The following is a 16,196-nucleotide window of genomic DNA, read 5'->3' on the forward strand; positions in this document are numbered from 1 at the left end:
ACACTAAACCTACGTCCAACACTCGCTCTGACCTCAACTCTGACCCATCGAGAGGGCGTCAGGAAGTGAGGAGCGGACACGATGACCTCACTCTGCAACATCTTCTCTACAGGTCCACACAGAGAAACAAGTTAAAGGCTTCAGGTTAAAAGTTGCATCATATGTTTCAAGGTCTGATGAATCCAAGTCAGATCAGACTGAACTGTATTTTAGGGACATCCGAGGTAATCTGGTGATTATAATACTATGATGTTTGTTGGCCTCAGTCATCGTAACACAAAATGAATAACAACCCCTGGATGAATCCTCCACACACACACACACACACACACAGACACACACACACACACACACACACTCACACACTCACACACACACAGACACACACTGGACCCTGGTTACTATTTGAAGGAGAACATGCACAGAACAGCAGATTGAGTCTGGTGGTGGTTCTCACTGACAGGTCACAGCTCAGGAAACCAAAACATCTAAAGTCCAACCTTCCCCATCAAGTGACCACCTGCACTGGAGCCACTGGTCTGTGCAGCCCCCCCCCCCCCTCTCCCACTCACTCTCCCAGCAGAGGTCAAACCCTGAGCAGCTGACTCCTCCTGCAGAACCGATCCTTCACTTCCACTTCCAGCTCCAGCGGCTGCAGGAGAACGCGCAATTAGTGGCTCCAGGGAGGCGCACGGACACACAACACACACACACACATGCACGCACGCACACACACACATGTATTATTTAGCAGCACCTACCGGCGTGTGTCTCCGTGTCCGCGTCGAGGCAGCTTGCTCCCGGACCCCGCGCTCCGTCCTCTCCGCTCCGCACCGCGCGGCTGTGAGCTCCGCTGCTCCGCTCCGTGCGCTCCGGGAGGGGGGGGGGGGGAGGAGGAGGAGAGGAGGAGAGGAGCCGGCCAATCAGCGGCCACCTGACGGGAGATGGAGGAGAGCAGCCAATCACGTCCCCGGTCGAGCATGATGCTGCTTCTAGCTCTAACGTGTGTGGGGGGGTTGACTTTGGAGCGACTGTCTGTCAGGTCATGGCCGAGCGAGGTGATGGAATCTGGGCCAAAAGAAAAGAGACGGACCGGAAGCTGCGGAGGACAGAGGAGAGGACAGAGGACAGAGGAAAGAGGAAAGAGGACAGAGGACAGAGGACAGAGGACCGAGGACAGAGGACAGAGGACAGAGGACAGGGGACAGAGGAAAGAGGAAAGAGGACAGAGGACAGAGGAGAGGGGAGAGGACAGGACAGAGGACAGAGGACAGAGGACAGAGGACAGAGGACAGAGGACAGAGGACAGAGGACAGAGGAGAGGACACTGCTTATTAAACTAGATGTGAATGCAACATGTGAATATGAGTTACAGTTATTTATTACAGTCCTGGTTTATAAGTTAATTAACATCCATCCATCCATTCACCATCCATCCATCCATCCATCCATCCATCCATCCATCCACCCATCCATTCACCCATCCATCCATCCATTCATTCATTCATCCATTCACCCATCCATCCATCCATTCACCCATCCATTCACCCATCCATCCTTCCACCCATCCATTCACCCATCAATCCATACATTTATCCATCATCCATCTATTCATCCATCCATCCATCCATCCATCCATCCATCCATCCATCCATCCATCCATCCATCCATCCATCCATCCATCCATCCATTCACCCATCCATTCACCCATCCATCCATCCATTCACCCATCCATCCTTCCACCCATCCATTCACCCATCAATCCATCCATTTATCCATCCATCCATCTATTCATCCATCCATCCATCCATCATCCATCCATCCATCCATTCATCCATTCATCCACCCATCCATCCATCCATCCATCCATCCATCCATCCATCCATCCATCCATCCATCCATCCATCTATCCATTCATCTACCATCCATCCGTCCATCCATCCATTCATCCATCCATCTACCCATTCATCCATCCATCCATTCATCCATCCTTCCACCCATCCACCCATTCATCCATCCATCCATCCATCCATCCATCCATCCATCCATCCATCCATCCATCCATCCATCCATCCATCCACCCATTCATCCATCCATCCATTCATCCATCCATCCATTTATCCATCCATCCATCCATTCATCCATCCATCCATCATCCATCCATCCATCCATCCATCCATCCATCCATCCATCCATTCATCCATCCATCCATCCATCCATCCATTCATCCATCCATCCATCGATGCATTGATCTATTCATCCATCCTTCCATCCATCCATCCATTCATCCACTGTTTACAGCAGATTTAATGTATTTCATTGAATGGATGGATGGTCTGTGTACATTGAAATAATTACCATCAGTGTTTAATAAGCCTACAATAAAAAGTTATATTCCAGTCTCTTCTATTCAGTGCACATCAAGGAGAACACAATGCTCCTCTCTTCATTAGACGTTTGATTTTTTTGCTTTGCAGCGAGGGAGCAACCACCCACAAACATCAATTTATATGGAATCAAGTTTGAGTATGTTGAATGACAGCTGGAAGACATAATATATGGAAATAAACTGGGATATATGGAATGAATATGGACTTGAATTTTATGTCCTTGAGTTTAATGTAACTCACTTTGAGCTGCATAAATAAAGTGCTGTATAATTAAAGTTTATTATCATTATTATGTAGTTTAGTTCATTAAATACTGAACATATGGAATGAACCTTGAAAACATGAATAATAAAGCCCTACCTTTTTTGACCTACCCTTTTGCAGGTATGTACTTTATTTCTTATAAATTCATTCTAAATCTAAAAATAGTAAATGATAAAAATCCATCACCAGATTGCATCACATTCTCCTCAAATACGATTTGAGCTGAATAATATATGACTTGGATTTATCAGATGTAATGAGCAACATGTGATGCAACTTTGTTTGACTCAAAAGACTTGAGAGAACGAGCAGGTTATTGAAAGTTGAGGACGAGCGACTGGGAACCAGAGTCTTCTACTGGATCCCAGTCTTCTACTGGATCCCAGTCTTCTCCTGGATCCCGGTCTTCTCCTGGATCCCGGTCTTCTACTGGATCCCAGTCTTCTCCTGGATCCCAGTCTTCTCCTGGATCCCAGTCTTCTCCTGGATCCCAGTGTGGACAAACCAACCAGTGGCTCTGCACAGGGCCCTTCGTGTGTGTACCTTACCTGGAGGCCACCGTAGATTCTCTCACGTGCTTGGAAGTCAGCTCCCCAAAAGTGAATCCAAAGTGTGTTGACTGCCTCCTGGTGGTTGGCTGCAGTATAGATGATAAATCCCTCCTACTCGATGTTATTTGATAGGACACTTTTTGTTTAAGTGGTAATTTTAGTGGTAATTTAATTAGTTTTTCTGACACTACAATTACATGAGAATATATTTTGTGTGCTTTTTAATACAGCAGGGTTAATATACAAACTGCTGCGAGACAGAGGCTGAAAGGAGGAGCTGCAGCAAAGGACAGTGTGAGGGAAGTGAGGTTTTCTGACCATTAGAGCATGAAAACCAAGAATCTGAAGAATCCTCCGTGCTATTCGACAGTGGGTTTATCTATCATCTGTTCCCTATGTGTCTGGATGGACAGTTTGTCTGGGTTCATTACTGCCCTGCATGGCGGCAGAGTCAACAATTAAAAATCCACAGAATTCCATGTGCTCAGGAGAGTCAGTGACGTTAAAGGGACAAAAAAAAACCAGGCCAATTAAAAAGATGCCAAACAGCCTTTTAGTAAAGGAAACTGAATTATTGATCCGGTGACACTTCCCACCGACCGAAGGGACGTGTTGACATGAAGGACACGGAATCTGTGCGGCTGACACTAAAGTACAGTTTTTTTCCACTGCTGTTATTAGCATTGCAGGGTTTTCTCTTTGCAGCCAATTACGCTGTGTGTTCAAGCTGCAACTGAGAGGAGGGAGAGGAATCTGTCAGAGGTGACAAAAGCCACCTAATGGAAAAATCTGTAACTCCTACAACAGGCCTGCTCAATCAGTGGAAATCGATACGCCCTTTTCGCCAAAGAGATCGGAGCCGGACTGTGTTATCTAGGTAGGCCATACATCAGGCCGGCCAGCCACACAAAGGGGACCCGGCTAAGTACCATCACTGCTGCCTGCTCCTGCGGGCGATTAAAAAGTCATACGCCGTCGAGTTCATGAAGCTTTATTTCAGGACATACCAGAAATGAAAAGAAAAAACGAAAACACAAACCAAAGCCGGCAGCCATTCGTCCAAAGAAAAAACAGAGTTAATGCAAGTCGTTTGAAAATAAAGCTCTGTTTGGGTCGGTCAGCCAAAATATATGGATATGCTTATAAGAGACATACAAGGACAAATATTCCATTCCTCTGCACGCCAGGTGCATTCATCAAACAAAGCGAGATATAGAAGAAAAGAGAAGATTTTTTAAAACAGTACAAAAACACTCAATTAAAACCGAGCAGTTCATCTCTCCATGGACTCTGATGTGAAATGATATGGTCGACTCATCCTGGTTATTAAAGCTCCGAGGTCAAGGGTCGTCGCTGTCGTAGTATCTGTTCCTCTTGATCTGCTCCTCCACTGTGAGGCCTTCCTCTTCATCGTCCCAGCCCGGCCCGCTCTCGTCCTTCCCCTTCGCTGCTTCTGCCTCAGCCACGCTTCCTCTCGCTTCTATCCCGAAATCCAACAGGTCATCCAGCGCCGACACCGCAGGCGTCTCCCCGGCGGATGGACCGAAGGCCTCAGATTTGAAATCCGACAGCAGGCCGGAGCTGCTGGTGCTCAGGACGGCGAAGATGTCCTCCAGGAAGCTGGACGAGCTGGTCTCCGGCTCGGCGGACTCGTCTCGGAGAGCGGGCGCTCCCCCGGCGGTCTCCGAGAAGAAGTCAGTGTCTGAATAGTCTGTGGCGTCGTTGCCTTTGGCACCCGCTGGCACGAAAGCATCCTCCCTCTGTGCCAGTTGCAGCACTTCGCTTGGCATCCAGTTGGACTCCTCACAGAACTCTGTCCCTGGAGCTGGATCTGTGAAGAAGAGCGGCTGGTGGACCTCGTCTTCACTCAGCTCTTCAAACAGGACTTCCTGCATCTGGACATTATTGCTGTTATTGTTGTTGGCGTTTGCGTTCAGCACCTGTTCAGCCGCCGGCGCCTCCTCCTCCACTGACGTCACCTTCGCAGCCTCTACATTGCTCATTCCATCGTTTCTACCTTTCTCTACCTCCTCCCCACTCTCCATCTGCCCCTCGTGTCCATTCACTTTCACTTCCTCCACCTTTTCTACACGTGCCTCTTCCTTCTCCTCCACAGCTCCATTCCCTTTGCTTTGTTCCCTCTCCACCACTCCAGGGTGCATTTCAGAGCCCACTTGTGCCCCGGCCTCAGGGCCAGCGTTTGATTCTTTGGTTTCTTGAGTGTGAGCAACACTCAGCGGTTCCTCGGCCACCGCTGTGGGGGAAGCCGGGGTCTCTTCAGACTTTTTCACGCTCTCTAATAAACAGCCGCCCTCCTGCGCCTGGTCATTTTCCTGGGGTCCATTTTGTGCGGGAGCTGCAGGAATATGGGTCTCTTTAAATGAAGGATTCTCAGTTGGATTCAGGTCGGGGTTCTCCTGGGCTGAGTCCTCCTTCGGGGGCCACAGCGGCTTCACCAACTTCAACTCCTCCTCCACGGTGAAGGCTTTCTTCTGAGAATCGGTTTGCGGAGGCCACACGACAGCGATCTTACTACTGAGCTTTTTGTTTTCATCCACAGATTTGCTTGTGTCACAATCATGAGGCGCTAATGTGCCGCGAGCGGTGGGACATCCGGGATCCATGACTTTCCTCTCAGGTGATGGCGATTTGACTTTTTCAGCCGGATTCTGCTGCTGGTTCTTGTTGTTCCAAAGTTCTTTGTGTGGTTTCTGTCCAAATCCCTCGTCGTAATTTCCTTTGGACTTGAACAGTTGCTTGTAGTGTGGTTTGCAGTACATTCGTCCATGGAGAGAGGCGTAGTTGCCAAGACTATTGAATAAAGAAGAGGAAAAACAAAACAGTTTAAAATAGAACATGAGACAACGAGGATGCTTTGTGCTCTTGCTGTCGGTGCAGCTTCACCTTAGTTTGCCTCTGCAGTGTTCACAACAAAAGCAGTTCTTATGGAAGTTGTGTTTGTCTGCGATCAGCGACTCCATGGGGTAGACCCTCTTCCGACACGCCCTGCACACCTCGGACTCTGGAACTCGAGTTTTCTGCAAAAGGAAAAAGAGGTTAACGGTTTATTCAGCAGCTCCAATTTCCCTTTTATCTCCCAGGAACAAGGTCATTAGGTGCAAATGATGCAGAGGAAACAAACAATGAATTGGTGCATTTAATAACTAATGTTTCCCAGAGCAGCGGTCGTCTAACCGTTCAATATGCAGCAATACAGGCACAACAGTGACTTATCCCTCACATAATATTTAAATAGAAAATAATGATGTGGGTCTTGAGAGAAATAAAGAAAAACACAACAAAATAAATATAGAAAAATCTGCAAAATCAGAGACACGTCTAAATGTGAGAGTAACACAAACAGTATCAGCAAACCATTATGATGCACAAGCAGTGTTAGAATTAAACAAAGCTTTACCAGAATGCTATATAATACAATACATTTATTCAAACATCTGTGTCAGAATTAGAAATTCATATAGTCGTTTTTCATTATTACAGTAAAAGCTTTGCAAATTCACTTTGCTTTGTTGTTTCCTTGGTGCTGGAGAGGTTTCCTCCTGCTCTGAGCTGCTGCTGCTGCAGTGAACACAGCATCACACACCGGGCAGCAGACATGTTAGTGTTAGCAGCAGCTTCACACTTCAGAGGATAAACAGGACAAAGTATATCCTGTGAATGTTCAAAGATGTTAAAACACCCGGAGCCGTTTCAAAGAAAACACACTCAAAGCAAATCAAGGGACATAAAAAACATGAAAGCTTCTTTTCTTTCCACACAATGCAGCTGACGTGCTTCACACACACCGAGCGTGTTAACACACAGCGTCACGCCTCATGCTGCACGCCGCGGTTTACCCGTCGTCACGGTTTCCTGGTGGTGCGTCACCACCTGAGACCTCCTCTGCTCCGTGACACTGAAACCAAGGTTCTGGAAAACGCCCTGGCTCTCGGCCCACGACTCCTGGAAGCTCCTCAGCAGGTCCTCGGCGGAGGCCTCGGGGGCCACGCCCACCGCGGGAACGCTGCCCCTCACCACGTCGGCGTAGGACGGGGGGTTGCCGCGGGTGGAGGAGCTCCCAGAATGCATCTCGCTCCTCATCTCCGTCGACGTGCTCCCGCCGTCATCGATGCTGCAGAACTGCTCGGTGACCGACGTGGTTTCAGAGTGAGCGAGCGACTCGGGGACGCCCGACTCGGATTCTCTTCTCTCGATTTGCTCCCTCAGCTCTCGAGCCGCCTGAGAACCGTGCTCTCCGGTCTCAAACACGTTCTTTATGGCTTTGACGTTGAACGTTGGGATTTCATCCGTCCTCGGCGTGTGCGGCTCGCCCTCCGCCTCCTCCGTGTCGCTCCCCAGCCGCTCGGTGATCACGATCGGCTCCTTCCTGGCGTAGACTTTCGCTTTAGGAGATTCAAACCTGTTCACCAGCTTCGACAAGTCAACTCGTGGTAGATCCTCCTTCAGGATCTCGATCATCACGGCCTCGGCGCCCTCCTCCGCCTCCGGCCCCAGACGCTCTGGGATATCGATGGGATCCCTCCGCATGTACATCCTGTTCGCCTCCGCCTTCTGCGCGTCCTCAAAGAACGACTTCTTGTCCCTGACCGTGGTCATTGAGTCCCCAGTTTCCGCGACCTCGCCGGACCCCTGCTCGCCCCTCTCCACGGGGGTCCCCCTGTCGCCGAGAGGAGACGACTGCTTTCTGTCGGCGGCGAAACACTCGGGCGTCACCGCAGGGGGTGGAGGGGGGGCGTCGCAGGAGAGCTTGGAGCTGGGGTCCCGCAGCTTCATCAGCTTCTCGGAGCGGCTCGTGGTGGGAGAGGGCGTGGCCCGGCCGAAGGCGGAGGTGGGCGTGAAGGACCTGCGAAGGGGGGGCGGAGGCGTCCCGATGGATTTGTAGGGCGGAGGAGAGGGCGTCACCCTGAGCGGAGACTCCACCCTCCTGGACTCGATGCTGATGAAGGTGGGGGAGGGGCAGCGGATGCTCGCTAACGGAGACGCCACGCGGTGGTCGACCAGCTCCTGGTGACCTTTGATCTCCTGAACCGACCTTCTCTCCTCCGACACCTTCTTCTCAGTTTTGGACGAACTGATCTTTGACATCTTTGTAGTCGCAGCATAGTAAACTTTCTTGTCTGGTTTTGGAAGCACTGGTGGTGGAGCTGGTGATGCTGGTGGCGCTGGTGATGCTGGTGGCGCTGGTGATGCTGGTGATGCCGGCGGCAGCACGGGCGGTTCCTCTCTCTCCTCTTTCTTCTCCTTCTCCACGGCTGTCATCTTGTCCTCCAAAAACGTGAGCTTGGTTTGAACGATGCTCTTCACGTAAAACATCATCTCTTTCAACTTTTTCTTACTCTGCTGTTTCGCTGCTATCTCCCCTAGGTTCTTCTTCTCCTCCGAGCCGATCAGCCACTCAGCGAGCTCGCCGATCACCGTCCTGACAGCCGTGGCGTCCATTCTGCTCGGCGTGCCCTCCAGCTCCTTCATCTGAACCAGCAGCTTCCTCATCACGTTACATTTCTCTAAATCTGTGATTTCTTCACAACGAGCCTCGTCTTTGTGACTCATCTTCCCTTTCACACACACGTATCTCGGCTCGCCTTTTGAAATCCCTGCCTTCGTCTTACTTGTCTCCGTGCTCCGCTGCTGCGTCTGCACGAGGAGGCGCTCGCTCACCAGCACCTCCTGGTGTCTGTGCTCCTCCTTCACGCTCTGCTGACTGTGGGAGACAGACACGTGGCCTTGTCCTTGATGAGCCGCTCCAGATGTTATCTTCGTCATCTTCGGCACTGAAACGGTGACGGACGGGGACGGCTTCACCTCCGTCTCATGTTGGTGCATCTGCTTTCCCTTCTTCACCTCCACTTCCACCTCCTTCGCAGGCGGGGTCACCTGCTTCACCTTCACCTCCGTTTCTGACGTCAGCTGTTTGCTCTCCTGCTTCACCGTGGTCTCACTTCTCTGAGACGCCACGTGTTTCTCCTGATGATGTGAATGCATCTCACTTCTCACCGCCTCCCTCTGTCCGTCTCCTTTCTCCTCTTTCTTCTCCGTCGGCAGCTTAAAAGTCTTCACCTTGAAACTGGGAGTTACTTTGGGGATCTTAGTGGGGAGAGAAGGACTCATTTTCCCGTCCTGTGTCACAGGCACATTAATATTCTTCACATCTTTAGCTTTCACTGTCACCGCAGCCTGGCTTTGAAGATGTTCCTGCACGCTGGAGATTGACTGGGCGCTGAATTCCTGAACGGAGGAAGTCACATTTGAAGAGGACTGGATGCTGGAGGCCTCATGATGAGCCTGAGACAGATGTCTGGTGGATGTTTGATTAACGGCCGCAGCCGAGGAGAGAATCTTTTCCGAGGACTGCTCGCTGGCGATGTGCTTTTTCTCCGAGGACACGTTTGAGAATCCCGCAGCTGGTTTCTTATTGGCCGCTGAGATGGAGGGTTTGCTCAGAGGGATCTGTGAGGGCGTCTTCTTCACAGGCGTGAGCTCCTTTCTGGAAACTGCCTTGACTCCCTCTGCCTTCTCCTTGCTCTCCTCCAGGGCCACCGGGGGCTCGGAGGAGGGCAGGTTCACCGGAGGAGAAGTCGGGGTGGTGACTCGACTCTTGTCCACGTCCTCCTTCTCCATCATCTGCTGGCGGAATCGCTCCTCCGCCAGCATGAGGGGGGTTTTGAACTTGCGGGCGTAGGCTCGAGGCTTGGGGGCCGGCGCCGGGTCGGGAGGGGGGGGCAGTTTGATTGGGGGCACGAAGGCTTTTCTCTCTTTTGGCGCTGGTTTCACAAGCGGGACGTTCGGTATCTTCGTGGCTGACACAGTCGTGGAGGATTCAGACTGACTGTGTTCGCTGGTTCGGATCTTCTGCGTCGTTTCCCTTTTCACCTCCTGGACTGTGACTTCCTGCTCGGCTGCTCCCTGATTGGGCGGCGGCTGAGGTGGAGGCGGGGCCGGCTGCTTCTTCTGCCACTTGGGTTTGACGTGCACGGGCTGCTTCTGTGTCTCCGGCTGCTTGGGCACTTTGAACAAAGGCCTGCCGGTGGTGGGTTTGCCCAGCCTGCTGGGAGGGGGGGGCTGAGGCATGGCGTTGAGCTCCTGCTGCGAGGGAGGCGGCGGGAGGAAATCTGCGCCGCCGGCAGATGGAGGAGGCGGCGGCGGAGGAGGAGGGAGATAAAAGTCCGCCTCAGACTTTGCGCACTCCGCGGGGGGGGGGGGAGGCGGCGGGGGAGGCGGGAGGTCGCTGTCCTGCATGGGGAGGGACGCCGCCGGGCTCTCCAGCACGGGGGACGGCGGCGGAGGGAGGGAGAGCTCGGGCTCGGAGGGTGGGGGCGGGGAGGTGGGGGGAGGGGGGAAGTGAATCTCCGGCTTGACCTTCTTGATCGCCCTCACACCGAGGCCGCTGCTCTGCGGCGCTCCCCCGACCGATCGGCTCCGCGACGCCGACGCCTGCTCGGACACTTTCACGTTCTGCTTCACCGTCGTCTCCGTCACCGTCGTCTGCGCCTGTCGGGTCGTCCTCGACTCGCACGTTTGCTTGTTCGAAACGTTTGTCTGGGACGTGGTTTTCACGTCTCTGGTCACATCAGCCGCTCTCGTCTCCGTCTGATCATTCGTTTCTCTGCTCTTCATCACAAAAGGCTTTGGCTGTGTCTTCTGAGCAGGCGGAGCTTTCTGCTTCTGCTCCTTCGGGCTCCTGAGCTGCTGAGAGGCCCCGGTGGCGCCGTCTGTTTTGGCTCCAGTAACCGAGACGCCCTCCTGGGTTATCACCTGTGTTTTCACCGATTTGCTCTGGTTGTGCTGCTGCGTGTGTTTCTGTGACTCACTGCTCAGAGAGAGGTTCTTCACAGCGGGGGCCGGATCGACTGCTGCACTCTCTCTCCCGGACTCCTGCACACGCTCAGCCTCCCCTTGCTTCCCACCTAATGGATTCTTCACGGGCACTTTTGCTTTCTTGGGAGAATGCGTACGTTTGGGTTTTGAATATTGTTTCCTCTGCATGAGACACTTAATCGCCCCTTGAACGTCGCCTTTCAACACCTCCTCTTTCTCCACCTGCATGGCCTCCTGCCCTTCGTAGAGAGACTTGATGGATGTCCTCACGTCTCCCTCGGTGCTTCCCCTCCGCTGCATCCTGCAGGACGCCGACGGCTCGAGCAGGAGCTGGATCGTGGCCTTGACGTCGCCCTGCTCGCTCACCTGATGCTGGTAAACCTTCTTGTCGCTCGACGCCTCGTACAAGTGCTGCACGGCGCCGTGAACGTCTCCTCTCACGATCTCCTCCTTCTCCACCTCCTTCACCGCTTGCGTCGCCTCCTCCAGCGACCTCAGGGTCCCTTTGATATCGCCTGGCACCAAATCCTCCAAGGTCACTTCTGTTTTCGTGCTGGCAGATTTCTCCAGCGACACCAGAGCGCCTCTGATGTCTCCCCTGACGATTTCGGGCTTCTCCATCTCTTTGGCCTGATGCTGCGCCTCCTCCAGGGACCTCAGGGTCGTCGGGATGTCTCCCTTCACCACCTCCTCCTTCTCTATCACCACTCTCTGATTGGCCGCTTGTGTGAGTGAATCCAGGGCTGCGTGCAGGTCACCTTTAACGATGTCCATGGTCTCCAGGTTCCTGAAGGTCACCGACGGCTCCGTCATGAAGACCTTCACGATGCTGTGCACGTCACCGGGAACGATTTCCTCCTCCGCCACTGTGCGGCCAATCTGCTGCTGGTTCTTCCGCAGCAGGATCTTGGTCTCCACGATGTCGCCTCCTATGATGCGCTCCTTCGCCGCCTCCTCCAGGACCACGTCCGATTGGCTCTGGAGCTGCTTCAGGTAATCCAGCGCTCCGGACTCGATGCAGGTGGAGTAAAAGCTGACGTTGCCCCTCTCCGTTTCTCCGACCTTTATCTTCTTTGAGTCTTCCCCACCTGAGTTGGAGAGGAGGCGGTGAAGCGTGCGGCTGACGTTCCCCTGAACGATGTCCTCTCTCTCCATGCTGGCCCGCTCGCCTTTGTTCAACAGGGAATAGATCGTCATCCTCACGTCGCCTTTCTCATCCTCCTGGATCAGAATGCCACGCTTGGACGAGCCCTCGTTCTTGAGCAGGTTGTTGATGGCCTCCTGAATGTCACCGCGGATAATTTCCTCTCTTTCGACATTGCTCCCCCGCTCCTGGCTGAACAGCTGCTTCACCGTGGTGTCGATGCTCCCTCGCTCCTCCACGTCCACGGTGATCCCCCGCTCCGTGCCCTCCCGGCGGTTCAGGAGGTTCATCATGATGTGGCTCAGATCCCCTCTGATAATCTCCTCCCTTTGAATCTGTGGCACGTCCTGGTTCATGAGTTTGAACTTGGCCATGCGGACGTCGCCGATCTCGTCGGCCTCGATCAGGATACCTTGTGAATCCACCATTTTCTGACAGTAAAGCTCCTCCAGCGTCTCTTTGACGCTTTTGCCTAATATCTCTGTCTTCTCCGTGCTGCTCTCGTTGAAGTCGTGGAACGGCGTGGTCTCAAACAGCCACGTCGTTGTCTTCACGTCGCCTTGTGGGATTTCCTCCTTGGTCACGGCGAGCTCGGTGCCGTCGGCCTCCTTGATGCTGTCGAGCGGCTGCTTCTCAAAGAGCCACACGGACTGTTTGACGTCCCCTCTCATCACTTCCTCCTTTGTCACTCGCTCCATGCCGTCGTACTCGGCGCCTTCGCCGTGGATCTCGTCCATCGTGCGGGTTTCAAACATCCACGTGGCAGATCTGACGTCGCCTTTCTGGATTTCGCTCACGCTGACGGTTCTGATGAACTTCTGAGACGTCTCGTCGGCCTCGAACCGCTGCGTGTTTGTCTTCACGTCGCCGCCCTGGATATCATCGATTGTCTTTGACCTCACTTTTATTTCCTCTGTGATTTCGTCTAGAGGCTGCGTTTCAAACTTCCATCTGGCGGAGCTGACGTCTCCTTTGTTGATGCCTTCCTCAGTCACGGCTTTGATAACATACACCTCCTCTGAGTCTCTGATGGAATCCAGCGGCTTTGTTTCAAACAGCCACCGCGCCCCCACCACATCCCCCCTCATGATTTCCTCCTTGGTAAGCGTAGTGACTTCGTGATAATGACCTTCCTTGTCTCGGATGGCGTACAGCGGCTGAGATTCAAACATCATGGTGTAGTTCTTCACATCCCCTCTTTCCATTTCATCCCTAAAGATACTTGTGAGTTTTGAAACATCCGTCTCAGAGGACTCCTCTTTGATTTGATCCAGAGAGTAGGTCTCGAAAGTGAAGCGACTTTTGCCCACGTCTCCCCCCTGGACGTCGGTCACAGTGCGAGTCTCCTTCGCCTCCGTGACGTCCTCGTGGATGGCGTCCATGGGCTGGTTCTCAAACATCCAGGTGCAGTTGACCACGTTGCCCTTCTGGATGTCCTCGGCCTGCTGCGTCTTCAGCCGGTGCATCGTCTCCCCCGAGGTGGAGCTCACGGTGTCCGAGGAGCGATTCTCGAAGATGTACTTCATCCGGGAGACGTCGCCCGACTGGATGTCGATTTCCGTCACCCTCCTGAAGGAGCTGCTGTCCTCGTGTCCCGTGAGGTTTTCCAGATTCTCCGTCTCGAAAAGGAAGCGCGCCAGTCGGACGTCCTTCCCCTGGACGTCCTCCTGATTCACCGTGCACGTTTTCAGGACGGTCTCGGACTCGGTGTGATCCCGTATGTTGTCCAGCGTCTGCGTCTCGAAGAGCCACGTGCACGTTTTGACGTCCCCTCTCTGCACCAGCTCGCCGCCCGCCTCGCTCTTCTCCGTCTTCTCGTACAGGACGTCCATCGGCTGAGTCTCAAACAGCCACCTGCACGTCTTCACATCCCCTTTCTCTATTTCAATGCCCTCCTTAGTTTTGCCTTCTTCGTCCTCGGAGTTACACTTGATGGCATCAAGCGGTTGGGTTTCAAACAGCCACTTGGCGGTTTTCACATCCCCCGACTCCACCTCCTGTTTGGAAATACCTTTAATGATCTGAAACTTATCGATGCTGTCGTCGAACTCGTCGATGGGGCGCGTCTCAAACATCCACCTGCAGCTGCGTACGTCTCCCTTCACGATCTCCTCCCGCCGCACCGTCCTCACCTCGTGGTAATGACCCGAGCTGTCCTGCATGGCGTACATGGGCGTGGATTCAAAGAGAACTCGGTTGGATCTGACGGAACCGCTCGTGACGCCCTCAACCTGGATTTTCTGCGTCCCTTCACACTTACTTAAATCCATACTTTCAAACCGCTCTTTGTAGTTTGTGACGTCTCCCTTATCGAGAGCTTCCATGTTCACTGTCCTGGAAACCTCCTTCCTCTCCTCTCGGATGTTCTCCAGCGGCTGGCTCTCGAACACCCACCTCTGATGCCTCACGTCGCCCTTTTCCTCGTCGGACGCCACCATTTTCTTGAGTTTTCCCACTTCGAGCAGTTCTTTCAGATTCTCCATGGGCACCGTTTCAAAGAGATGTTTCGCGGATTGAACGTCGCCCCCTACGATCTCCTCAGAGGGGAGGAGCTGAGCGTTGGCGTTGTCCTTCAGCGTGTCCATCGGCTGGGTCTCGAAGACCAGACAGTGTCTCCTCACGTCTGCTCCGAGGATTTCCTCCTTTTGCTTCCTGGAGACCTCCCACTCTTCATCCTTAATGGTGTCCAGAGTCTTCGTCTCAAAAAGCCATCTGCCTTTATTCACGCTGCCTTCAGCGTTGTCCTCCATGGAAATGCCACAGATCAGCTTCACCTTCGCAGGGTCTTTGTTGATCATATCCAGAGGCTGAGTCTCAAACATCCAGCGGGACGTCTTCACATCCCCTTTCTCGGTCTCCTCCTTGCGGATGGTGGTGATCTCCAGCATCTCACCTGAATCCCCCCTGATCACGCACATGGGCCGGGTCTCAAACATGCGAGTGGTCGTCTTCACTTCCCCTTTAATCTCTTCCAACTCCGACTTCAGGCTCAGGAAGTGGCTTTCCTCGATGGTTTCCGTCTTGCCGAGAGAAGCCAGATGCTGCGTCTCGAACAGATACCTGGCGGTTTTCACATCTCCTCCTGTGATGTCCCTGGCGACGCCATCGTCCGCCTCCTGCTCGTCCTCGGTGTAGATTTTATTCAGGCAATCCAGCGGCTGCGTCTCAAAAAGCCACGTGGCCGTACGGACGTCACCTCTCGCCAGATCAGACGATTTCTGCTCCTGCTCGGTTGAATTCTCGGCCTCTGAGCTGAGAGCGTCCATGGGCTTAGTCTCAAACATCCAGGCCGTGTATCTGACGTCTTTGCCAGCGATGATTTCCTGCTGAGAGATGTTCCTCACCTCGTTCTCATCCGGGGTGTCGTCTTTAATCGTATCCAGTGGCTTGTTTTCGAACATCCAGCGCATGGACTGCACTTCCCCTTTCAGGATCTCCTCCCAATCCACGGACTCCCTGTCGGGGCTCGAGAGTTTACTCGAGCCGTTGCCGTCATTCTCAAAATGATAGCACACCTGCTGGACATCACCCACCATTTCTTGGTTTTCCAGGTCCTTCCTCTGGGCTTCGGTGAGCTGACTCAGGAAATCTGCTTCCAGGTTCTTGCGGACCTCCGGGTGGATGTGCTTGTAGAGGCGCTTCAGCTCGGCCATGCTCTTCTGTTTGAAATATTGCTCTTTGCTGACGGTGTGCTTGTGCTGGGAGGCGGCACCCGGAGGCTGGGAGGAGCCGGCGTGCTCTGGGACTTCCTGCAGAAAGTCTGAGGGGGGGGGAGGGAAATGCTCGGTCACCTCATAAGCCGCTGATGCAGAAGACGCCGCAGAGGACGCGGTCTTTACAGTGGAGGACGTGTCGTAGCTCGTCACCGCCGAAGCTCCGGAGGACGGATTCATCGGCGCCCATTGAAACTCCACGTCAACCTTGGGTGCGTTTTTGTTTGAGGGAAGAAGGACAGTGAGGTACAGTTAGAAAATCTGACATTTTTCCATACGCGGGTCATGAGAAGGACTG

The 16,196-nt window shown here is 53.2% G+C and overlaps 1 protein-coding gene across 1 annotated transcript in view; it reads right to left on the minus strand.

Moving 5' to 3' along the window:
- Positions 1–6,148: 6,148 nt before the first annotated feature.
- The window catches only part of xirp2a (xin actin binding repeat containing 2a), a 40,270-nt gene continuing 30,222 nt past the window's right edge, over positions 6,149–16,196 (minus strand). The window contains exons 8-10 of the mRNA XM_061067341.1: positions 9,542–16,105; positions 7,063–9,508; positions 6,149–6,243 (exon numbers count right to left, since the gene is read on the minus strand). Of these exons, the coding sequence (XP_060923324.1) occupies positions 6,149–6,243; positions 7,063–9,508; positions 9,542–16,105 (9,105 nt within the window). The remainder of the gene's footprint in view (positions 6,244–7,062; positions 9,509–9,541; positions 16,106–16,196) is intronic.

This window comes from Limanda limanda, chromosome 23, assembly GCF_963576545.1.
Source record: "Limanda limanda chromosome 23, fLimLim1.1, whole genome shotgun sequence".
NCBI lineage: Eukaryota > Metazoa > Chordata > Actinopteri > Pleuronectiformes > Pleuronectidae > Limanda > Limanda limanda.